The 27,088-nt window shown below is 37.5% G+C and overlaps 1 protein-coding gene across 1 annotated transcript in view; it reads right to left on the bottom strand.

Annotated features, from left to right (window-relative positions):
* Positions 1–1,317: 1,317 nt before the first annotated feature.
* The window catches only part of CDK18 (cyclin dependent kinase 18), a 455,832-nt gene continuing 430,061 nt past the window's right edge, over positions 1,318–27,088 (bottom strand). The window contains exons 14-16 of the mRNA XM_053706616.1: positions 15,109–15,199; positions 11,511–11,588; positions 1,318–2,055 (exon numbers count right to left, since the gene is read on the bottom strand). Of these exons, the coding sequence (XP_053562591.1) occupies positions 2,021–2,055; positions 11,511–11,588; positions 15,109–15,199 (204 nt within the window). The 3' untranslated portion in view covers positions 1,318–2,020. The remainder of the gene's footprint in view (positions 2,056–11,510; positions 11,589–15,108; positions 15,200–27,088) is intronic.

Consider the following 27,088-nt stretch of genomic DNA (forward strand, 5'->3'; position numbering starts at 1 on the left):
GATATATGTGTGTGTAAAGATGTATTTATATGTGTATATATAGACATTTGTAAAAGTGCATTGGAGCCCTTTGCAGTTAAGTAGATGAAAATATGTAAAAACCTAATTATGTGATACTGTACTTATATTTAATAAAGTTTTATGTTGTGTTTGTACTGTAAATGTTTCACATCTCAGAGTTGTTCACATTTGGGAATATGTTCTATGTATGTTTAAATATTTATTTTTATATATATATATATATATATATATATATATATATATATATATATATAAATATATATATATATATATATATATATATATATCCAAAAAACATAATATATACAGTATATATATATATAAATATATATATATATATATATATATATATATAGATATAGGTATTGATATATATCTTACCAAAAAACATAATATATATACAGTATATATATATATATATATAAAAATAAATATATATATATATAGGTATAGATATATATCTTACCAAAAAAACATTATATATATATATATATATATATATATATATATATATATATATATATATATATATAAATATTATGAATAAATAGAACATATTCTGCTAGGTGAAGAACATTTGAATGTGAAATATTCATATTTTCATGTCGGGTTAGAGCACTTGAGAAAATGCAATCAAACTTGGAGCGAGTAGGGTAAATTTTTCACACTCCATTGTAGCCTTCTAGGGAATATGTTAACACGGTTGCGATATTCGAAGTTCGGCTTTTTGCGAGCATCGGTAAGCACAGGAGCGAAAAACTTTTTACTTTCAACTTGTAATACGAACACTACCTGACACATGCAAAAAGCTTACTTCTAGCTGAGTTAATGCATGAGCGGGAGCGATAAATAGCGCTCTACTCGTAATCTAGCCCTTAATGGGCACACCACCCGGCTGATTTTACTGTCTAAATTTTTTCATTTTTCAATATTTATTGAACAAATTATCATTAAATCAGTTTATGTTGAATTATGCAATTAATTTGTGCATTGGATATTTCAATATCTTAAGTAACAGAAAATTCTATAATATTACAAAATATTACACTGCCCCCACCTGGCTACTTCATAATGCACACCCAGCTGGAAAAAGTTTCTGTGGAGAACACTGTATTTATCCCTTTAAGGACACAGCTTTCAGTTTGCTCAATTGTTTTATGACGGAAAAAATCTGTCATATGTCCTTAAGAGGTTATACATATGCACATAGCACAAAATATTTATATATATATATATACGTATATATATATATATATATATATATATATATGTGTGTGTGTGTGTGTGTGTGTTATGGGTACAGTCAGATATTGTTTAATCCAATGATTACACCGCATCAAACATATATACGATGCACTGTAATCCCCCCATTTTCACTAGCTTTTTTGCTTCCTCCTGGGGGTTCAAGGTTCACTTGGGGTGGATGGCAGAGGATTGGCGGGGTGCCCCCCTTCAACCCCACTCCCAGATGGAGGCAAAAAAATAGTGTAGATGGGGGGATTACAGTACATCAGGCTTTACCCACAGCCGCTTGGGTAATGTCCATTTTACCCGGGTAATCCTAGGATTACCCTGATATCTTACTTTACCCGTGACACACACACACACAGACTTGCACAATTAATGTAATAAAGAGTGGCAGACTTAGGTGCAAACAACATACTCGGGCTGCAAAATGATTAACTTATTTGTGTGTAGAGTTAAAAGGAAAATAGAGAGCACTTAGTTTCCACCCAACAACTTATGCTACTTAAGAATACTCTTAACCTCCATTGTGCCTTGGAGGTGATATAAGGCATTAGTGATGTCATCTTTTTTATGTTCCCTGGTCCCTGAACCTATCCCCTGATGTCCATATAACAGTACATTTGGCACAAGACTCACTGCAGTGCAACAAGATGAAGTTAATACTCAATGCTTTATATTACTGCAGAGTCTTTCTGGTAGAGAAGATGGGGAAACCCTAAAAAAGGAGTGTTTGCTTCATCCACGGACATCCTTAAAATATACTTTGTCTTCTGGTTTTCCCACGTGCTGTGGAAAGATGATAAAAAATAGATTGATTAACAACATTAAAATTATATATATATATATATATATATATATATACACACACACATAATATAGCATTTTATAATTCGGGAAATTAGGCCTCAATATATAATTAACCATGAATGTCCAACATTTTCAGAAGAATAACCACACATTTTTGGAAGGCCAGTGAATACATTTTAAAAATAATATTAATTGAAATAAACAATATAGGTATATATGCAAACTTTAAAAACATAATTTTATGGTGGTGAGAGCCCATGATCCATTACTCCTGGGAACTAATTTTCCCTACTACTAGGAGGAGGCAAAGATTCCCAAACACCAAGAGCTCTATAAAACCCCATCCCACCTTACAGGTACATTGGTCTAATGAATAGCCAAGCAAAATGAGGTAGAATCATTGTATACAAGGCCAGATTTCCATATTATACCCCATTTTAACACTACTGATAGAGACAATGGGGTCGATTTATCAAGCTGCAGTGGACAGGGGCACACACTGGAATTCAGCATAGCACATTAGCGCTATTTTGTGCTCACGTGCAATCCCACCCACTGCCCGCGCACAGCCAATCACGCGCGGACAGGAGCTGTCAATCTCCCCGGTAGGACTAGACCGGAGAGATTGAAATTCACCATCTAAGAGGTGGCAAAGAGGTTAGGGAAGTAGCGGTCTGATGAGTGCCCTTGTTAAATACGGTATTCAGATTCTCTTGTGAGATCCTGCAGTTGTAGGGGGTCAAAGGGTAGCAAAAGACTTTGATAAATCAACCCCAATATGTCATGATCCAGCCTAGTCTTGAACCTGGGACCTGTTTCTACATCTGCTACAATTGTTTCCCAGGCTGTTGACTTACCTCTTCACCACTTCTGCAACTTTGACTCTCTGGCTCCACCTACCTACCAGCTGAATTCAATCATCTAATCATCAGCCGACTAGTTCTGGGCTTTAACATTGAGTATTGGACTCTGACCGAGCCTCTGTTCCAGATTCCTGTTTGTATGCAGCTTTGTTGGATTTCCTGGTGCCTGACTACTGCTTCGTTTTGAGACTACTTTTCTGGACTTTCCTTGGCACTGTGTTTTGTTTCTGGAAAGATTCCCTGGCATCTAACCTTGGCTGGTTCACTGAAATTTCCTAAGGACTGCTCCAGGTACTTTTGCTTGCTTGTTACCTGTTACTACAGAGTTACCAGTCTACAGCCTATGCACACATCCTGCCTGATGTTACAGAATTACTTGTCTACAGCATATCTGCATTCCCTGCTCGCGACTGCAGACCTTCCTGTGTACAGCATATCTGTGTATTCCTACCTGTTACTATAGTTACCAGTCTACAGCTTATCTACACATCCTGCCTGCTGTTACAGAATTACTTGTTTACAGTATACCTGCATTCCCTGCCTGCAGCTGCAGACTCTTCTGTCTACAGCATATCTGCATATTCCTGACTGTTATTAGAGAGTTACCAGGCTACAGCATATCTACATATTCCTGCCTGTTACTACAGAGTATCCTGTCAACAGCATATCTACGTATCCTGCCTATTATTACAAAGTTACCTGGTATACTTGTTTGCACAGAGACTTGGTCTTTCATCTAGTTTGCATTTATCTGCATTACTAATTAATCTGATCAATAAAATCTTTTACCTTTCTTCCTAAAATTCTTGTAGCAGTTTCATTATGCCAAAAAGGAAAGACTCACGCAGACAAAACACAACTTAACCCCAGAACCTGACACCTCTGCACAGCAGCTCCCATCACCTCAACCTGATACTATGAGGAGTATGACACAATAAAACATCACTTATGCTAAAATGGGAGCAGGAATTAGGAAACACATTGTCAGTAAAAACATGGGTTACAAATTTATTCCAAGGCCTATCTTTCTCACATAATGCTGCACTTAGAGGGACATACTACTCATATGCTAAATCACTTGAAACTGATACAGTATAACTGTAAAAAGCTGACAGGAAAATATCACCTTAGCATCTCTATGTAAAAAGGAAAATATTTTTACCTCACAATTTCCTCAGCTCAGCAGAGTAAGTTCTGTGTAAAAAGTTATACTCAGCTGCTGCTCAGCTGCAGGTAAAATAAATAAATAAATAAATGAAGAAATGAACAGCAGCCAATCAGCATCAACAGTGCTGAGGTCATGAACTCTTTTACTGTGATATCATGAGATTTCGAGATTTCATAGTAAATTTCCTTACACTGAATAGGGAAATAAGATGAGAGTGCATGTAAGCTCGCTCCTTCCGCTGTCCCAGGACAGACATACTGATTTGTTGCTTAGAAGTCCTTTACAATGGGATGTGGCTACTGAGAAACTTTTGAGGTAAAATATCTTTCTTTTTTACATAGAGATGTGCAGGTGATATTTTCTAGTCAGCCTTTTACAGCTATGCTGCAGCACTTTCAAGTGTTTAAACATTTGGGTATTATGGCCCTTTAAGGAACTTTTCTTGGAAGGACCTTTCAAATAGTACTTCTATCCAACAAGCGGCATCTCAGCTACAGAGGATGTTGGGAGAAAGGGACATACTTGCATATGGGGTTGCAGTGTGAAAGGATCAGAGACATATGGGACCAGACATCTAATCTTTTAAAGGGACATTCCAGACAAAATTGCAATCCACATGGACGCATTTCATTTTTGAATAGAAGCTTTTTTGTAATATACATGTATTAGCAAAAATGCTTCTTATAAAAGCTGTAGCTGTATTTAAGTATGCACCGTGGACCAGCAATTTAAACACAGCACTTGTTCAGAGGGCTTAAGGTGCTTTTACCATCTGGTAATGGCTCAATTTGTTAATTGCTGACTTAGTACAAGCCCCGCTAGGCGTTCTGAGCAGCTGCGGTATTTAAAATGTGGGTGCATTGAGAATATCTAGCTAGATATGCTTCACATGCACGTGCAGAGAAAAATGTTAACACTAAAACAATGATAACTATTGTTTTGTTTTTTGTTTATAAATATATTTATTGTTTTATACATTAAACATACAAGGGTCACTGTAATAATTCAACATCAAAGAATACATGTATATTTATGGGTACATGAAAAATATTAATACGCATCGACTAGATAGACCCTGACTAACCAACATAAAGACACGGATCAGAAAAAAGGAAAAAAAGAAAGAAAAGAAAGGAGGGGGGAAGGGAAAAAAAAAAAAGGAGGGAGAGCCCCTGCATATGCCTCCCCAGCCAAGAATTGCGGATATTATACCAATAACTCACTTCTAATTTCTCCCCTTAATACTGCATTTTGAATCCATTCAGAGTTTTTAAAAGGGCCGATAAGTCTTATTTGTAACTCTATGGGATTTGAGAATATATAATCGCTCCATTTTCTAAAAAAGGAGTCTATTTCGCTTTCGGAATTTATTGAGGTTTCATATTGTTCCAGAATTAATTTAGCATCAAGCTTATTAAGAAGAATGGAAAGGGAAGGTTTTTTGTTAGACTTCCATGAGGAAAATATAATGTTTCTTGCACAGAGTATTATGAAATTGATAAAAATACTATTCTCTTCCTATCCTTATGTTTTTTCAAAAAAACAATCTCCACTTTATTCAAGACCACATCATATTTTAAAATTTTGGACAACCAATAGGATACTTTTCCCCAGAATTGATTTACTTTGGGGCAATCCCATATACAATGGATCAGATTGGCATTAGGCCGTCTACAACGTGCACATTCATAAATTTGTGCTCTATTCCATCTTCCTAGATCCTCGGGAGTAATATAAACTCTGTTAATTAACTTAATATGGGATTCACGCCAGGATAGTTGTGGAGTCGCTGCCCATGCCCTAGCAATACTCTTTTCAATTGTCTTAAACTCTGTGGCAGGGATATCCACAGACCATTTTTCTCGCAGACGTTCCATGGCCAGGAGCCCGTCTTTAACCAATAAAAGATTGTACCATTGAGATATAGAAACGTTGCCCTTTTGAAACATATTTAGGCCCATATAGACTCTTGCCCAATTTCTATTGAAGTCTTTCAATTGATGTGTGTTGAGAAAGTGTCTAACTTGAAAATATCCAAATAAGTCGCGATTAGGAAGATTATACTTTTCTTTCAAAACACTAAATGTATATATAACACTTTTATATGATAACTATTGTTAGTAGCATTTTTGCCAAACATGTATATTGCAAATATGTTTCTATTCAAAGATGTAATTCATCTATGTGCATTTAAAGTTTGACTGGAATGTCCCTTTAAGTTCCATATTTAAAAAGAAAATCACACTAACATCAGAGCAAGCACTGCTCCATTTTCCAGTACATAATATACTGAAGAAACATAATAAATTAATGATAACAATCTGTACTGTACTATAAGTACAGTTTAGCTAAATATTGGAAGACAACACCGCCAAGTTTTGGTTATATAAAGGAAAAAAATAGACTATCATTATAACATGTCCACAGTACTGCTGCTAATTTTTGAACACTAAAGAGCTAATAGGAGACTAGAAATAACAAGAGTTGGAAACCATACATAAGGAAAAGGATATTTATTATTTTTTCTTTTTTTTCTCTCATATTCATACCGAAGTACTGGAAACACCCAATAGGCTTGTTTATTTGTAACAGGACACTCTTGTATTGGATACATTCTACATAAAGTTGGAATGAAAAAGAGAAGTTAAAAGAAGACACAGAGACTTTTACGTTAAAGGGAAAGTCTACCATAGAATTGTTATTGTTTTAAAAGATAGATAATCCCTTTATTACCCATTCCCCAGTTTTGCACAAACAACACAGTTATAATAATATACTTTTTACCTCTGTGATTACCTTGTATGTAGGAACCTTCTTCCAGCCCCCTGATCACATGACTGTGACTGTTTATTATCTATTGTCTTAAATTTAGCATTGCTTTGTGCTAGATCTTAAATAACTTTCTGTGCCTGAACACAGTGTTATCTATATGGCCCACGTGTACTTTCTGTCTCTTTGTGTTGAAAAGAGATTTAAAAAGCCTGTGATAAGAGGCAGCCCTCAAAGGCTTAGAAATTAGCATATGAGCCTACCTAGGTTTAGTTTAAACTAAGAATACCAAGAGAAAAAAGCAAATTTGATGATAAAAGTAAATTGGAAAGTTGATTAAAATTAAAAGTCCTATCTGAATAATGAAAGTTTAATTAATACTAGACTGTCCCTTTAATTATACAAGTCAATTATTTTTATTGTATTTGCACTACAATCATTCAAACTTGTGATTGTAATTATGCTAAGATCTCTCTGAAGCATCCTTGGGATTAGGACACCAACAAGGGACAACAATTTCCCGACTGATATTGTCTGAGAACACAACTTTAGGCAAGAAATCAAATTTAGTCCTTAAAGTGAAGGTCAATTTTCATGTGAAAGTGCCCGTTTTTTAAAAAAACTATTAAAAACAGGGGCACTTTCATTCATGAAAATTGACATAGCACGGTATTTTAAAAATACTAACCTTGTTCTTCTGAAACGCCGGATCGCCGTTCTGAAACGATGCCCCACCTGCTTCTTGCTGGTTTACTTACCCAGCAATGATGAAATCGTCTTCCTCCAATCATGGCGTTACCCCAGGGGGGAAGCCGTGATTGGAGGATGCCGGAATCGTCATTGCAGACGTATGAAGAGGCTTGCGACGGGCTGGTGAAGCACTGGAGCGGCTTCAAGAAGAAAAGGTAAGTATATTTTAAAAAATGGCTGAAATGTCAATTTTCATGAATGAAAGTGCCCTTGTTTTTACGTTTTTTTAAAAAACAGGCACTTTCACATGAAAATTGACCTTCACTTTAACACTGCCTTATCCTGATGAAAGATAAGATAGGGAGGATCAATGAGCAGACAATTCAGAGACTCTTCTAGCAGAAGAGGCAGCCAAAAGAAACAAAACCTTCCAAGGCAGAAGCTTAATATCCAATTTATGCATAGCCTCAAAGAGAGGAGCCTGAAAAACCCTTAAAACCAAGTTTTCAGGGAGGAGAAATTGGCTTGATCACAGGCTTAATCTGTGCCAAAGCCTGAACAAAACCATGAATGTCAGGAACATTAGCAATCTTCCTATGAAACAAAACTGGAAGAGCAGAAATTTGCCCTTTTAAAGAACTGGCAGATAGACCCTTATCCAAACAATACTATAAGAACTGCAAAATTCTAGGAATTCTAAAAGAATGCTAGGAAAAGCCATGATATATATACCAAGAAATAAAAGACTTCCAGACCTTATGATAAATCTTCCTTGTTCCAGGTTTACGAGTCTGTATGTAAGTTTCAATCACAGAATCTGAGACACTTCTATGCTTAAGAACTAACCGTTCAATCTCCATGCTATCAAGCTTAGAGATTTGAGATTAGGATGGAAAACAGACCTTGAAATAGAAGAGGCCAAAGAGGGCAACTGGACATCTAAACCAGATCTGCATTCCAAATCCTGCGAGGCCAAGCTGGGGAAATCGGGATTACTTACGGTTTCTCTAGATTTATCTTGGAAATCACACTTGGAAGAAGAACCAGAGGAGGAAACAGATAACCAAGATGAAATGACCAACAAGCTACTTGAGCATCCACAAAATCCGCCTGAGGGTCCCTGGACCTCGCAAAACACCTGGGACGTCTTTTGTTTAAATGAGAAGCCATTAGATCTATTTCTGACCCACAATCTGAGGCAGAGACTGACGAATGAGAAAATCTGCTTCTCAGTTGTTCACTCCTGGAATATGAAATGCAGAAATGAGACCAGAATTGGATTCTGCCCATGAGAGAATTCAAGACACTTCCCTCATGGCTAGGGATCTGCAAATTGCCCTCTGATAATTGATATAGGCCACTGCTGTGACATTGTTTGATTGAAAATGGAGATGAGACTTCCTTTTCAACAGAGGCCAAGTCTGAAGAGCCCTGAAAATAGCACAGAATTCTAGCATATTTATTGGCAACCTTGCTTCTCAACAAGCCCAAACCCCTTATGCTCTCAAAGACCCCAAACAGCTCCTCACCCTAAAAGAATTCTTATCTGTAGTGATAACAGTCCAAGTATGATGAGCAAAAGAAAGGCCCTGAATGAAGATAAACATCCTTTAAACCTATTGTGGACATAAACTGACCTTGCTGAACAAAAGGCAGAATAGTCCGAATAGTTTCCATTTTGAAAGTAGGAATTCTGACAACACTTGTTCAAAGCTTTCAGATCCAGAACTAGTCTGAAAGTTCCTTCCTTCTTTGGAACAATGAAGAGATTTAGAAAAAAATCCCATCCCTTGCTTCTGCAGTGGAACTGGAGCAATCACTCCCATAGTTTCTATATCTGAAACTGACTGAAAAAAGGCTTGGGCCTTTAAGGGATTCCTTGGAACACTGGGCAGAAAAAATCCTCCTCTGCAAGGCCTTGTTACGAAATCTGATAACCCCGATCTGATAACCCTGTGAAACTATATTCAGACCGAGACCAAGCATCCTGAAAAAGGCATAACCTGCCCCCTAGTAGAGCCTCTGGTTTGGAGGCTGCACTTTTATGCAGACTTGGAATAGAGGTAGATTTTTTGGCTTGCTTAGGTCTGTTCCATATAGCACTAGGCATCCAGACTGGGCAAGAGGTGCTTTGCTTCTGAGAAGAGGAATCAACTTTCTGTTCCTTGTTCTGAGGAAAGTAACGCAAACAATTGTAGGCTTTAGATATCCCCTTTGACTTCTTGTTGAGGAAGAAAAACCCCTTTACCTCCAGTAACAGTAGAAATGATAGAATCAAAATCAGAACCAAACAATTTATTTCCTTGAAAGGAAAGAGATAATATTATGAATTTAGACACCATATCATAAGACCAGGACTTATGCCATAAGGTTCTTCTAGAAAGAACTGCCAAGGACATGTTTTTAACATTAATCTTAATAATGTCAAATACAGCATCACAAGTAAAGGAATTAGCTCTTTAGAGTAATACCAGGAGGTTTAAGAAAATCTTCACTTGCAGAATCATTAGAAAACTGCTCTGAAAGACTAGTTATGTAGTAAGAAGAAGCAGCAGCTACATCAGGTACATGATATAACGTCTTAAACCTTGCAGAAGGATTAAAAAAATTACCTGGCTTAGACCAGGGACAGCATCTGGAATAGAAAAAGCCTCAGGGGTTTTAGCAACAGTTTTAAAGACTGAATCTAAACGGCTTATCTTCAGAAGCCTTAGAGTATTTAACCCCTAAAGTAAGCAAAACCTCTTTTAAAACAAATATGTTCAACTTTAACTAAAAAAGAGGATGAATCAGGTTCAACATCAGAAGAAGATTCCTCATCATCAGAGGAAACATCTCCTTCTGAAGACACAAAAGGATTATCAACATGAATCCTAGTCTCAGAAGGCAAGCACTAGTATAAGGTAAATTCTGAACAAACTTTTTATGCTTACTTGAAGACGAGAGAGCTGCCAACATTTAAGAAACAGTAGATTTGATTAAATCTTTCACACCTGGAGCAAAAGCTAAAAACCCTCCTAAGCAGCATTAGGATGGGCTGAATGCATTAACATATTTAAAAATGAGTCACATAAATAAACTGCAGGAGCTTTTTTACAATACACACACATAACATTGGTAGGAAAGTGTTCAGAGGACCCAGCTTGTAAGGTAGATTTAGGGACAGAAGGCTCCATCATAGCATTGAACTACAATAGCATAAAGTATATCCTCTTAAAAAAAGCTCTTGAAAAATGGAAAACTTACCCTCTCCTAAAAAAGCTTAATAAAACTTACAGGTTCAAGGTGCACTAAGCATAAGAAAAAACACAAACGCCCCTGAGCACGTGAAAACCCAGACAAGCACAATTCTGAGGGTTTATGTGCGCAGACCTGAAGGATGGCGCGCAGTAAATAAATATATGGTGCCAAGCCGGATTTCCCGCACGGCAATTGGCTAAGAGGTGGAAACGTCACCTCCCAGCCAAATAGCATTCTGCCGTTGGCTGCCTTAGCAGCTCAGTGCAGCGAAGCTACAAACAAATAAAGGAGCTTTCAGAATGAAGTATTTTAAACTTCATCAAATAAATTCCTCTTTATTTGTTCCAAACGCTAGGATTTACCATCACTTTAAGCTTATACAGTATATAAGAACAGTGTATGTGTATGTGTGTGTGTGTATATGTATGTATATATATATATATATATATATATATAGAGAGAGAGAGAGAGAGAGAGAGAGAGAGAGAGTTTTCCTTCAATAATTGACCTAATGACTAATAATAAAATCAAGAGTGGTCCTTTAGTTGAAAAGGTTGTACACGCCAAATCTATACTGATAATGAGCATGCTGTGTTATACATGGACATACAACAATCAACTGGAATATCAGCTGTTGGTGAACAAGCAGCACTGTATAGTGATCATGAGTTTCTATACAACTTATTATAGTTTAGTGGTATTACCAGTCTGGTGAAAGATGGAGGCACGATGACCAGTGTCCTTTTGAAGTTGTATTTCTTTTACAGTGAAGATTGAAGTATCTATAAAATATGAACAATAGCTGTGTTTAATTAATAAATATGGGTGCAGTGTTACACATAGCTACATGCAGTATCCCACAAAAGTGTGTACACCTCTCACATTTTTGTAAATATTTTATTATATCTTTTCATGTGACAACACTGAAGAAATTACTATTTGCTACAATGCAAAGTAGTGACTGTACAGCCTGTATAACAGTGTAAATTTGCTGTCCCCTCAAAATAACTCAACACACAGCCATTAATGTCTAAACCGTTGTCAACAAAATAGAGTACACCCCTAAGTAGAAATGTCCAAATTGAGCCCAAAGTGTCAATATTTTGTATGGCCATCATTATTTCCCAGCACTGCCTTAACCATCTTGGGCATGGAGTTCACCAGAGCTTCACAGGTTGCCACTGGAGTCCTCTTCTACTCCTCCATGACAACATCACAGAGCTGGTGGATATTAGAGACCTTGCGCTCCCCCACCTTCCATTTGAGGATGCCCCACAGATGCTTAATAGGGTTTAGGTCTGGAGACATGCTTGGTCAGTCCATCACCTTCACCCTTAGCTTCTTTAGCAAGGCAGTGGTCATCTTGGAGGTGTGTTTGGGGTCGTTATCATGTTGGAATATTGCCCTGCGCTCCAGTCTCTGAAGGGAGGGGATCATCCTCTGCTTCAGTATGTCACAGTATATGTTGGCATCCATGGTTCCCTCAAAGAACTGTAGCTCCCCAGTACCGGCAGCACTCATACAGGCCCAGACAATGACACTCCCACCACCATGCTTGACTGTAGGCAAGACACACTTTTCTTTGTACTCCTTACCTGGTTGCCACCACACACGCTTGACACCATCTGAACCAAATAAGTTTATCTTGGTCTCATCAGACCACAGGACATGGTTCCAGTTATCTATGTCCCTAGTCTGCTTGTCTTCATCAAACTGTTTGTGGGCTTTCTTGTGCATTATCTTTAGAAGAGGCTTCCTTCTGGGACGACAGCCATGCAGACCAATTTGATGCAGTGTGTGGCGTATGGTCTGAGCACTGGCAGGCTGACTCCCCACCCCTTCAACCTCTGCAGCAATGCTGGTAGCACTCATACGTCTATTTCCCAAAGACAACCTCTGGATATGACGCAGAGTACGTGCACTCAACTTCTTCGGTTGGCCATGGCGAGGCCTGTTCTGAGTGGAACCTGTCCTGTGAAATCGCTGTACGGTCTTGCCCACCATGCTACAGCTCAGTTTCAGGGTCTTGGCAATCTTCTTATAGCCTAGGCCATCTTTATGTAGAATAACAATTCTTTTTTTCACATCCTCAGAGAGTTCTTTGCCATGAGGTGCCATGTTGAACTTCCAGTGACCAGTATGAAAGAGTGTGAGAGCGATGACACCAAATTCAACACACCTGCTCCCAATTCACACCTGAAACCTTGTAACACTAACGAGTCACATGACACCGGGGAGGAAAATTATGTACTCACTTTTGTTGCCAACGGTTTAGACATTAATGGCTGTGTGTAGAGTTATTTTGAGGGGACAGCAAATTTACACTATTAAACAGGCTGTACACTCACTACTTTACATTGTAGCAAAGTGTAATTTCTTCAGTGTTGTCACATGAAAATATATAATAAAATATTTACAAAAATGTGAGGGGAGTACTCACTTTTGTGGGATACTGTATGTTATATCAAGAGAAAATAGCTGTGTACATTATATAGACTGAGGAACAGTGTGTCAGCTGTGTATATTGTATACGGAAAGTGAGAAGCAGTGTGTCAACTGTGTATGCTGTATATAGAGTGTGAGGAGCAGTGTGTTAACTGTGAATGCAATATTCAGAGAGAGGGGAGCAGTGTCAACTGTTTATGCTGTATACACAGAGAGAGGAACAGTGTGTCAACTGTTTATGCTGTGTACAGAGAGAAGGAGGAGCAATTTGTCAACTGTGTATGCTGTATAAAGATAGTGAGGACCAGTGTGTCAAATGAGTATGCTGTATACAGAGATAAATAAGCAGTGTTCAACTCTGTATGCTATACTGAGAGTGAGGAGTAGTGTGTCAACTGTGTATGTTGTATACAGAGAGAGAGGAGAAGTGTGTCAACTGTTTATGCAGTATATAGAGAGAGGAGCAGTGTGTTAACTAATTATGCAGTATACCAAGAGAGAGGAGCTGTGTGTCAACTGTTAATGCTGTGTACAGAGAGAAGGAGGAGCAGGTTGTCAACTGTATATGCAGTATACAAAAAGAGAGAAGTGTTTCAATTGTTAATGCTTTATACAGAGAGAGAGGAGTAGTGTGTCAGCTGCGTATGCTGTATACAGAGAGAGAGGAGAAGTGTATCAGCTGTATACATAGACAGAGGAGCAGTGATTCAACTGTGACTGTAAATACCTATGTATTTACATTAGGAAATGTATCACTGTCTACATTAACCCTGTAAAGACCAGCGATGTACCCTGTACGTCACTGGTCTTTATATGAGGATTGTGCAATTGATAGCACAGTCTCGCCGCTATTTCCAATGACAAGAAGGGAGGATGGAGGGTGTAATAGCACTATAATAAAAAAGAAAACCCTTAACAACCGGCGATGTACATGGTAAGTAGCGTAGTTAAGCGGTTAAAGGGAATGAGACCCAAAAAAACATTTATTTATTGATTCAGATAGTGTTTGTTAACTTCAGTCTTTAAGCATCCCTAACATGTCAGATATTTTCATGATATCTGAACTAGAGCACAGGTGAAATAATCAGCAGATGGGTGCTAGCAGGTTAGTAACCATGGTTACTGATCAGCTTATTATTTCACCTGTGCTCTAGTTCAGATATCATGAAAATCTGGCCTGTTAGGGTTACATGAGGACTGGAGTTGAGAAACATTGAGATAGAGTATGTAACTTAAAACATCTTGCCAATTCACTAATATTATGACAATTTCTTGGTATTCTTTGTTGAGGAGCAGAAATGCCCAGTAGGAGCTTGCCAATGACAGTATGGAGAGCCAATGAGAACAGGTATATATGTGCAGCCATCCAAACAAAAGAAATTAGATAATAGAAGTAAATTGGAAAGTTGTTTTATAATTGCCAGTTTGGTGGCTTTATTACTGTCCCTTTAAATCAGGTGCAGTTTGACATATAGCTATGTAAACTAAATAAAGATGTATATGTAAGTAATAAATTGAGGTGCAAGGTGAGCAGATGTCTTGAGCCAATAAGAGACTGCCGTGGATTATTAAAATATTAGACTTTTTCTCTTTTTTACATTGAATGGAGTAGTACATGTTTAATCTCTGACCATGGGAATAAGAAGAGAGTGGATCTGTAAATAGATCTGTATGCTGTATATGGAGAAGAAGAAATAATCATGTATATTTATAGGGAGTTGTCAGTTAGCTGTGTATGTTAAACACATAAATGAGCTTTGATGGATTTATCTGAGTATAGCAGGAAGATCTCTGTTAGTTTAGTACCCATCACAGAGAGGCACATATAATAGTAGACACAATGCAGGAAGAACTTACTGTCTGACAAGGTGAGGACTCTCTCACCCAGAGCCTTGAAATAGGGGTGTTGTAGAGCTGTGTCAGATGAGATACGCTTTTTATCTTCATACTGAAACAAAAAGAACAGGATGTATAATAAAACAGACTGTTTGTCCTTTTCATCAAATAGTGATATCTCTCAGAAACTGCAGCAGATCTCAACCTTCAGTAAACATGTCATACCTAGAAACTGAAGATTATCCCTAAGGCATGATGACGTTATATCCCACTTAGCCACTCAAAATACTGAAGAAGAGCAAAGTGTGTACTTTGTTAGGAGACAACAAATGATATTACATGGAGAATATATAAAAAAAGTCTAAAAAGTTAACAGTTACAACTAAAATTATAGGAGCCACAGATCATTGTCACTCAGGATCTGTCAAGCCGATCCTATTTATCTGTGTTGGAAAAATGTTCGGATTGGATCTGAGCAGAGAAAGAGAGGCAAAATCCCCTCTACAATGCATAGACAGCAATGGCTTCACAATCCTCCTGGCCACATGATTTGCACTTTATTTCAACAACAAAATGGACACATTGAATTCAATAAACAAAAAGGTGTTGATAATGCAAAACTGCTCTTTTGTTAACATGTTTGCCACTATTCCAAGGAGATTTGGAATACTTATATTATCTTCCGTATGTGGAATACATTCTGAAATGGCCACAGGTGTCATATCAATATATGGTCTAGATTCATGAAAGCTATATTCAGTGCTATTGTATAGTCCCTTGTTAGTGGGTGGGACATACATTTACATATGTTTTTAATAGACTGTATGTGATATCACGTATAGCTAACAAGATACTGCGCCGAAACTGAAATCATGACTGCAACATCTAGAAATGTTGTTTAGCGATTTTATTCTTAAAATGTTTGTTTATAATCACATTTTATTTTTCGGATTTTAAGTTACAGTAATTTCATCTTCTCAAATGGGATTTCTATCATCAATTACATATTTGTGTTTGCCCTTCCGTCTTGACCAAGACCTTTTGCACAGGTTTTTTATGGAAATTCAGCAAAGGCAAGCCTTGTTCAGTACAGTAAAGTTTTGAACTTTTGCATCTATTTTCAAACTTGTCACTTAGTGGACTCACAATTTACAGTATGAGAACTAGTAAATTCATGTTTTACAAGGTGAGTTAAGGATGGGTGAATGCGTTTATATTCAAATTAGAATGTTAGAACAAATGTTATTGTTGAAATTCGATTTACATAATTGAATGTAGATAGGAACTAATATTCTTAAAAATTCTATAATCGAATGCTATTTACAATTTTCAAATGGCACTTTTGAATTAGAATGTTTATAGATCGAATGTCCACATTCAAAATTTCGAATGTAACATTCGATTTAACAAATACTATTCAGAAGGTCAATAGTTTATGTGGTATGGAATTTAGTAAATTGATTCATAATGGATTCAAATGTCGCGCCGCGCTACTCTAGCCGTTGCTAGGAACGAGGCGCCTGCTGTTATGCTCGTTCCCTAGGGGGGAGTCGGCTCCTCTCTGCGTGCGGCAGTGATGTCATCGCTGCACGCTTTCCCTGTTCTGAAGCCGGTTGGATCTCCTGTGACATGAACCCTGCACCTATGTAAGTAACTCACTTGCTACCTATCACAGCCCAAGTATAGGTGTTACTTACTGTTCTCCTGGGTGTTATTGATTCATATGTTGGATTGTTATTTTGTTGCTGACCCCTGCTTTTCTGACCACTCTGCCTCTTTAACCCTTAACTGCTTGATTGATACTGCTGCTGAACTCTGCTTATCTGACCACTCTGCCTCTTTAACCCTTAAAGGGACAGTAAACACCAGAATTTTTGTTGTTTAAAAATGTAGATAATCCCTTTATTACCCATTCCCCAATTTTGCATCCCATCACAGTTATAATAATATACTTTTTACCTCTGTGATTACCTTGTATCTATGCCTCTGCAAACTGCCCCCTTATTTCAGTTCTTTTGACAGACATGCATGTTTAGCCAATCAGTGCTTGCTCTTAGGAGCTTCACATGCCGGAGCTCAATGTTATCTATATGAAACACATGAACTAACGCCCTCTAGTGGTGAAAAACTGTCAAAATGCTTTCCGATTAGAGGCAGTCTTCAAGGTCTAAGAAATTAGCACATGAACCTCCTAGATTTAGCTTTCAACTAAGAATACCAAGAGAACAAAGCAAAATTGGTAATAAAAGTAAATTGGAAAGTTGTTTAACCCCTTAACGACTGAGGACGTGCAGGGTACGTCCTCAGAAAAAAGGCAGTTAATGCCTGAGAACGTACCCTGCACGTCCTCAGTGTGGAAAGCAGCTGGAAGCGATCCTGCTCGCTTCCAGCTGCTTTCCGGTTATTGCAGTGATGCCTCGATATGGAGGCATCCTGCAATAACCTTTTTAAGTAATCCGGTGCAGAGAGAGCCACTCTGTGGCCCTCTCTGCACCGGAGATCGGTGGCTACCTGCGTTGGTGGGTGGGAGCCGGACCGGGAGGCGGGTGGCGGCCATCGATGGCCCTGTGGAAGTGAAGGGGGGCGGGATCGTGGGCGGGGGTGGCTGGGGGCGTGCACGGGCGCGCGCGCGTGCACGGGAGGGTGGGGGCGGGCGCGTGCACGGGGAGGGAGCGGGTGGGAACCGCTACACTGCAGAAAATGTGCAAATAAAAAAGATTAAAAAATCGAAAAATAAAATAATCAGCAAAGTGGTGGGGGTTTGTCTGTGGGTGGGGGGGGGGGAAGCTACACTACAGAAAAAAAAAAAACAAAGAGAAAAAAAAACACTTTTTATTGTAAACTGGGTACTGGCAGACAGCTGCCAGTACCCAAGATGGCCCCCAATAAGGCAGAGGGGAGGGTTAGAGAGCGGTTTTGGGGGGGATCAGGGAGGTTGGGGGCTAAGGGGGGGATCCTACACAGTAGCATATGTAAATATGCTAAAAAAAAATTTCATTTTTTTTTTTAAAACCCTTTTATTTTAGTACTGGCAGACTTTCTGCCAGTACTTAAGATGGCGGGGACAATTGTGGGGTGGGGGAGGGAAGGGAGCTGTTTGGGAGGGATCAGGGGGTGGGATGTGTCAGATGGGAGGCTGATCTCTACACTAAAGCTAAAATTAACCCTGCAAGCTCACTACAAACTCCCTAATTAACCCTTTCACTGCTAGCCATAATACACGTGTGAGGCGCAACAGGATTTAGTGGCCTTCTAATTACCAGAAAGCAACGCCAAAGTCATATATGTCTGCTATTTCTGAACAAAGGGGATCCCAGACAAGCATTTACAACCATTTGTGCCATAATTGCACAAGCTGTTTGTAAATGATTTCAGTGAGAAACCTAAAATTGTGAAAAATTTTACGTTTTTTTTAATTTGATCGCATTTGGCGGTGAAATGGTGGCATGAAATATACCAAAATGTGCCTAGATCAATACTTGGGGTTGTCTACTACACTACACTAAAGCTAAAATTAACCCTACAAGCTCCCTAAAAGCTCCCTAATTAACCCCTTAACTGCTGGGCATGATACACTTGTGGTGCGCAGTGGCATTTAGCGGCCTTCTAATTACCAAAAAGCAACGCCAAAGCCATATATGTGTGCTATTTCTGAACAAAGGGGATCCCAGAGAAGAATTTACAACCATTTATGCCATAATTGCACAAGTTGTTTGTAAATAATTTCAGTGAGAAACCTAAAGTTTGTGAAAAAATTTGTGAAAAAGTGAACAATTTTTTGTATTTGATCGCATTTGGCGGTGAAATGGTGGCATGAAATATACCAAAATTGGCCTAGATCAATACTTTGGGATGTCTACTAAAAAAAAATATATAAATGTCAAGGGATATTCAGGTATTCCTGAAAGATATCAGTGTTCTAATGTAACTAGCGCTAATTTTGGAAAAAAATGGTTTGGAAATAGCAAAGTGCTACTTGTATTTATGGCCCTATAACTTGCAAAAAAAGCAAAGAACATGTAAACATTGGGTATTTCTAAACTCAGGACAAAATTTAGAAACTATTTAGCATGGGTGTTTTTTGGTGGTTTTAGATATGTAACAGATTTTGGGGGTCAAAGTTAGAAAAAGTGTGTTTTTTTCCATTTTTCCTCATATTTTATCATTTTTTTTATAGTAAATTATAAGATATGATGAAAATAATGGTATCTTTAGAAAGTCCATTTAATGGCGAGAAAAACGGTATATAATATGTGTGGGTACAGTAAATGAGTAAGAAGAAAATTACAGCTAAACACAAACACCGCAAAAATGTAAAAATAGCCTTGGTCCCAAACGGACAGAAAATGGAAAAGTGCTCTGGTCACTAAGGGGTTAAAATTACATGCCCTAATTAAATCATGAAATATTTATTTTGACTTTACTGTCCCTTTAACTGCTGGATTAATACTGCTGCTGAACTCTGCTTGTCTGACCACTCTGCCTCTCTAACCCTTAACTGCTGGATTGATATTGTTGCTGAACTCTGCCTGTCTGAACACTCTACCTGTTAACCCCTATCTGCCCTGGATTGCCTTACTGTTGCCAAACCCTGCCTGCCTGACCATCCTAGTGGTTTACCCCTGGACTGCCTTACTATTGCCAAACCCTGCCTGCCTGACCATCCTAGTGGTTTACCCCTGGACTGCCTTACTGTTGCCAAACCTTGCCTGCCTGCCTGACCACCCTACTGGTTTGTCTCTGGTTTCCTGCCTGTTGCTGCCAAGGACTGTCCTGCCTGTGGTGAGTGCCATTTATCTCATCTTGCAAACCTACTCTGCTCTGGGATATTCCCTATCATTCTGGCTCGACGCCGGGATAACAAGACTACTGGCCGAGTTCTGTCTGATTGTTATATCATCTGTGGGCAGTTGTCTACATCAGAAGAATTATTTTATCAAATTATAAAAATAATTAATTTGATACAGGAAAAATATGGTATTTCATATTACAGGAACAACATATTTAAAATCATCTTGAATCTAGTATTTTAAATTAAACAAACTCAAGTGTTTTAAAAGTAGCATTTGGCTAACATTCACCACACCTCCATGACTCATAAGATAACAATGTAAATTATCTTGGAGCATTTGTCCAAAAGAAGGTAACAAGACTTTTGCCAGGAAGAACCTTTGCTGTTTGTAAACACAAAAGAGAAACACAAGTGGAGTCCCATTGTCTAGGAACTTTGGTGGATGGAATTGCCTGCTGGTCTAAGTGACCAACTCAGACACTCCCTAACATAAACAAAGTACAACAATGTTTGTTAGGAAAATAAATACAATTTTTGAAAAGTAAGAAGTTAAAAGTCTGAATTGTATATAAAAAAAATGTTACATCAAATTGTATTCCAATGCTGCACAAATAATTAACTGATAACCAGTGTGTATGACCACATGTTTGAATGTATAGATAAGTTAAATATGGAATTAAGTATATGCAATAACCAATATGATATGTGTATATATATATATATATATATATATATATATATATATGCCTATATATCAAAGATATACATATAATGAGAAACTATTCTAAAATACTATATAATTCATTATGCCTTATCTGTAACATACACTTATACATGAGGTGCCCACATAGGGAGATCTATATATGTATATGCCTTATGTATAAATAAGTATCTATCTAAATCATGCGGATTTAATTTTAAACTGGTACATTTTCGTTAAACAAAAATATCAAATGAAATATATGGAGATTGATGTATATATAAATTATCTCCCTCCGTTAAAACCCATATGCGCAACTTTAAAGGACAATGCCCAAATGATAAGCCATGAACACATAAATACTTATTTAAATATATTTGGTAAATTTATGAAGTCTAGCTCACAGATTAGATAAATAAATATGTGTATGAATGTATATATATATATATATATATATATATATATATATATTCTAAGAAAGATAAATGTAAGAATTAGTTCACTTTTATAGCACAACTCATCATCGCAATCTTGTGGTGAATTAGTAAAAGTACAACCAGCTATACTTAACATTGGGTGAATTATTCCAAAAAGTTAATTAGTATTCATCCAATCACAGTATTGCAGATCCTCACACATCTGTGAATGGCTGTTAGAAAGTAGGGCGGAGTTATAGTTCAGGATATATTGGGTTACAGGACATACACAAGGGAGGCTGGGTTGCATAAAAGTGAGAGTGAAGCGCTGTCCAATTTTCTCCTGAAATAGAATTTTGAATCCTGGTGGCACCTATTTTATATTTTTTATATCCTTGGGAACTTTTTGCCTGTTTTTCCTGTGGATTAAGAGATTCTGGGAGACCGGATGCAGAGTAAAACACAATTTGACTAGTGATAACCCAGGGCTTGGAGAAGCAACATTTGTGGGGAAGTATAAAAATGATTTAATTATAATTTAGCAGTTATTGTATTTAAAGTCCTTATTAAGATTTGTATTAGATAATAATAGGCCCAATTTTTATATGTACTTACCCCTATATTCTGGTTTATATTGTCTAGGAATCTAATTCACCTAACAATACAAGAAATCTTGTTATAGATAGTGTTCATTTAATTCAGCTTATTGTAAGGAAATCTCTGGGTATTATATTTAAATATATTTAATTTAGCTATATTATATTCATTAAGGCTGAGACCTGTTGAGGCATCAGAAAGGGTTTTAATTGTTTACTGGTTAGACATACCTTCTGATTAATCTGATTAATTGCTATAAATTGCTAAATATCCGGATATAATTTTGATGGTAATATTTGGCTAAGATTGTATTAAATAACTGTTGCTACTAACACATATTTAACACATATTTCATAATTGGTTCATGCTGATTTACTTTAGCTTGTTATAGACTTCACTGTTAGATTTGTACCCATAGGATCAAAACAAAGTGTGGTAGCATATTTTATTTCATAGTGTATCAGAGAGTTTGTTTTGTGTATAATTAAATGGTATATCGCTTGTTAGTATTTTGTTTAATGTTGAATAAATCTATATATATTTTTCCAAACTGAATCCTCTTTACTCCACAAATATAATTCGCCGTGTTTAAAAAGATATAACCTGATTAGAACTACAGAAAAATAATACAAAGATATGGAAGGTTACTGATTATAGTCATAAATTAAATTGTAACTTAGAATATACTAACACGTTGGAGGTTACTGCTGAGACAATAGTAAATCATATCTGTAACCTAGTATATATATATATATATATATATATATATATATATAACATGATAGAGGAGTATCCCACGAGCATTACAACAAATATATCAATTCAAATGTTTCAATTTAGAATATAGCATAATATATAATATATATAATTTTAAATTTGAAGAAAGCATTAGAAATACTATTACAAATATATACATTCTGATTTTTCAAATTCAAATACTGCATAATTTGAATATTACATTTAAAGAAAGCATTAGAAATACTATTACAAATATCCATTAAAAATAAGGATAAAACATGCAAAGAAACAGAAGAAATCATAAAAAATTTTGAGGAACAATATCAAAGATTTATAGCTCTCATAATTTAGATTATGGTAATAAACACAATTTCTGGGCTTTAAACCTGCCCAAAGTTGAGGCTGGTTTAATGGAAGAACTTAAAACACCAATATCAGAGGCTAAAATTAAAAAGGCCATTAAAAAGGTTGATGAACAATAAATCACCAGGCCCAGATTTGATCCCGAATGAATATTATTAATTAATGAGCAAACAGGTTATCTAAAGTTGAAAGTATTTAATTCATATTTTGTAGAGGAGGAAAAATGTCATCCAATTTTACTTCTTCCTGGACAACATTAATACCCAAACCTTATAAGGACCCTGAAAATTTGGATTCTTATCCCCTTAAGGACAAGGCCATTTTTCGATTTCTTTCCCTGAAGGACCAGGGCTATTTTTACATTTCTGCAGTGTTTCTGTTTAGCTGTAATTTTCCTCTTACTCATTTACTGTACCCACACATATTATATACCCTTTTTCTCGCCATTAAATGGACTTTCTAAAGATACCATTATTTTCATCATATCTTATCATTTACTATAAAAGAAAATATAAAATATGAGGAAAAAATGGAAAAAAACACACTTTTTCTAACTTTGACCCCCCAAATCTGTTACATATCTACAATCACCAAAAAACACCCATGCTAAATAGTTTCTAAATTTTGTCCTGAGTTTTGAAATACCCAATGTTTACATGTTCTTTTTTTTCTGCAAGTTATAGGGCAATAAATACAAGTAGCACTTTGCTATTTCCAAACCACTTTTTTTCAAAATTAGCGCTAGTTACATTGGAACACTGATATCTTTCAGGAATCCCTGAATATCCATTGACATGTATATATTTTTTTTTAGAAGACATCCCAAAGTATTGATGTAGGCCCATTTTGGTAAATTTCATGCCACCATTTCACCGCCAAATGCGTTCAAATTGTTCACTTTTTCCCAAATATTTTCACAAACTTTAGGTTTCTCACTGAAATTATTTACAAACAACTGGTGCAATTATGGCATAAATGGTTGTAAATGCTTCTCTGGGATCCCCTTTGTTCAGAAATAGCAGACATATATGACTTTGGCGTTGCTTTTTGGTAATTAGAAGGCCGCTAAATGCCACTGCGCATCACACGTGTATTATGCCCAGCAGTGAAGGGGTTAATTAGGGAGCATGTAGGGAGCGTCTAGGGTTAATTTTAGCTTTAGTGTAGTGTAGTAGACAACCCCAAGTATTGATCTAGGCCCATCTTGGTATATTTCATGCTACCATTTCACCGCTAAATGCGATCAAATAAAAAAAAACGTAACATTTTTCACAATTTTAGGTTTCTCACTGAAATTATTTACAAACAACTTTTGCAAGTATGGCATAAAGGATTGTAAATTCTTCTCTGGGATCCCCTTTGTTCAGAAATAGCAGACATATATGGCTTTGGCGTTGCTTTTTGGTAATAATAACAGACATCCCAACCTGCAAAAGCTCATTTCAGGGAGGTGGCTTCTCCCGCTACTGCGCCGCCATCCCCCCTCCCAGTTATATATTGGACACCTTGAAACCCTAAATAAGAGACTTGTCATTAAAGTAGCTTCCCACTAAAGTCACAATAAAAAAGTAGCTTTATTGCACAACCACATACAACAAACCTATTTTCCAGTGATCGTACGCTTGTTGAATGCTCAAATATTTTAGAATACAAAGTTTATTTACGTGCAGTAAATAAGGTAGTATTTGTGTTTTATTTTATTAAATTCAGGGGGGGGGGGCTTTTTGGTTACTGATGCATGCTTTGAGGGTTCTATAACGTCCCAGCAACTAAAGGCATTACTTAAAGAAACACTTTTCCGGATTTGGGTCTCATTGGATCACGGTACTTGGAGTTTCAGGGAGATTGCATTCCATTTGCTGGCATCAGGGAGCAGCTATTACAATCAGGGAGACTCCCTGAATTTCTGGGAGACTTGGGTTGTCTGTAATAAGGCCGCTAAATGCCGCTGCGCACCACACATGTATTATGCCCAGCAGTGCAGGGGTTAATTAGGTAGCTTGTAGGGAGCTTGCAGGGTTAAGTTTAGCTTTAGCGTAGAGATCAGCCTCCCACCTGACACATCACACCCCAGGATCCCACCCAAACAGCTCTCTTCCCTCCCCCATCCCACAATTGTCCCCGCCATCTTAAGTACTGGCAGAAAGTCTGCCAGTACTAAAATAAAAGGTATATTAAAAAAAAAAAAATTTGCATAGCATATTTACATATGCTGCTTTGTAGGATCCCCCCTTAGCCCCCAACCTCCCTGATCCCCCCCAAACAGCTCTCTAACCCTCCCCCTCTACCTTACTGGGAGCCATCTTGGGAACTGGCAGCTGTCTGCCAGTACCCAGTTTAGAAATAAATGCCTTTTTTTAATTTTTTTAATTTTTTTTCTGTAGTGTAGCTTCCCCCCCCATAGACCAACCACGACCCCCTCCCAGATCTCTTACAATTAACATTTTCTGCTGTTTCCCCCCTGTCTCCCACTTATCAATCCACATTTTTCTGTAGTACAGGTATATCGGTTCCCACCCGCTCCCTCCCCATGCACACGCCCGCCCGCTGCCCCCTGTGCACACGCGCGCGCCCATGCGTGCTCCCGACAACCCCGCCCCCGATCCCGCCCCCCTCTCTCTTCAATCTTCCATCGATGGCCGCCCACCCGCCTCCCACGCTATTCAAAAGAATAAAAGAGGATTTATAAGCTTTAGTAAAATTACCAATTTCAATTTCAGGCAGAATAAACCTCGTAAAGATTATTATCTTACCCACATTAATGTACGTTATGGAGAACATTCCTGTTCCACTTTTAAAAAAGGACATAAACTTTTTGCAATCAGCCTTTTCACGGTTTATTTGGAATAACAAAAAAACAAGAATAGCTATAAGGACATTATGTCTCCCTAGAGAAACAGGCAGACTAGCACTTCCACATATTGAATATTATAATTGGATATGTCTAGGGAAAATAGCTGTAGAATAGCTGCCTGAAGTAGAAAAAAATCTCCTTGGACCATACCTGATTCAGAATATTTTACATATTACATGTAACACGCTCCCGGTTGAAATTAAAACCTTAAGCACCATATGTTACCCCATCTGGGCCTGGCAAAAGCTTTGTACAAAGCAAGGAATTAATTTGGATGGTCAAGATACCTTACATTATTAGGAAATCCGCATTTTTCAGAAGGGAATAACTTGGCCATATTTACAAACTGTTCTAATAAGAGTTCTAAGTACACTTTTCAGATTTTTAGTTTAGAGGAAAAAGCAATTAAAACTTTTAAAACATTAAAACTAGAATATACGCTTTCCAATAAGGACTTTTTTGCATAATTGCAGGCCAGACATGTTGATGAACTTATTGGAAAGAATGGATTTGAATGGGGATGGAAAAAAATAGACTCTTGGATTAAAATGGTCAGTCAGGGTATATATTCCATCTCCCCATGGTATAGGCTTATATTCTTTCCTAAGATATGGAGAGTCCACAACGTCATTCCAATTACTAGTGTAACGTTGCACTAGGACTTGACAGTATGTAGAACTCAACTGCAGATATATATATGTATATATATTAAAGTGGCACAAATGTATCACCCCGCTGTGTGGTATCACTATGGTTTGTAGAGTGATAACAGATACAGGAAGAGGAGAAGTATAATAATATGCAGGACCTAGAAATTGGGATCTCAAGGCTGATGTTAAGAGCACACTAGTAGCAGTAGTATGAAATATATAGAAACCTTTAGTTAAGGTAATATATACAAGGGTGAGCAGAACTTGGTTAGGTATGCTATGAGTGATACTATATACAGTGGTTGGTTTGAAATAGCTGTCTGCCAAGTACTTAATAACTTAGCCAATACAAGTTAAGGACTCCAGAAGTGCAAGTTGCAACAGAATCGTTTATAGTTGCAGCGGCAGATAGCCGGGTTTACTCAGCTCAGTTCAGTCCGTGCCGATTGAAAAGGCAAGAAGGGGGCGGAGTTTTACTCCGAGAGCGTGAGAGTGATAGAATGCTGAATCTTAGAGAGAGCCGGGGTGAAGGTTGGCTGTTAGTTTCCAATGAGAACCGAGAGGTAGAATATGCGGCTTGAAAATCCTCTGTTGGGTTGACAGGAGGTTACTGGCGGATCACCGCTGTGATGCAGAGATGAAATAGGCTGATCCGAAGTGGAACTGTATCTGGGAGTTCAGCGATGTGCAGACTAAACAGCAAGGTAGGTTAAACAAGCTAGCATGTAACCGCACAGTCGAAGTAATCCAAGCGGTAGCAAAACAGACACTGATTCAAGCTGTTCAGAAGTAGTAGAATTCCAGAAGTAAGGCAATATTAAATATATCAGAGATAGGAGCTCAGTAAGAGCAGAAGTTAATCGCAACTAACAACAAATTACTAAGCACCGT

The sequence above is a fragment of the Bombina bombina genome, chromosome 3 (genome assembly GCF_027579735.1).
Source record: "Bombina bombina isolate aBomBom1 chromosome 3, aBomBom1.pri, whole genome shotgun sequence".
Taxonomy (NCBI): domain Eukaryota; kingdom Metazoa; phylum Chordata; class Amphibia; order Anura; family Bombinatoridae; genus Bombina; species Bombina bombina.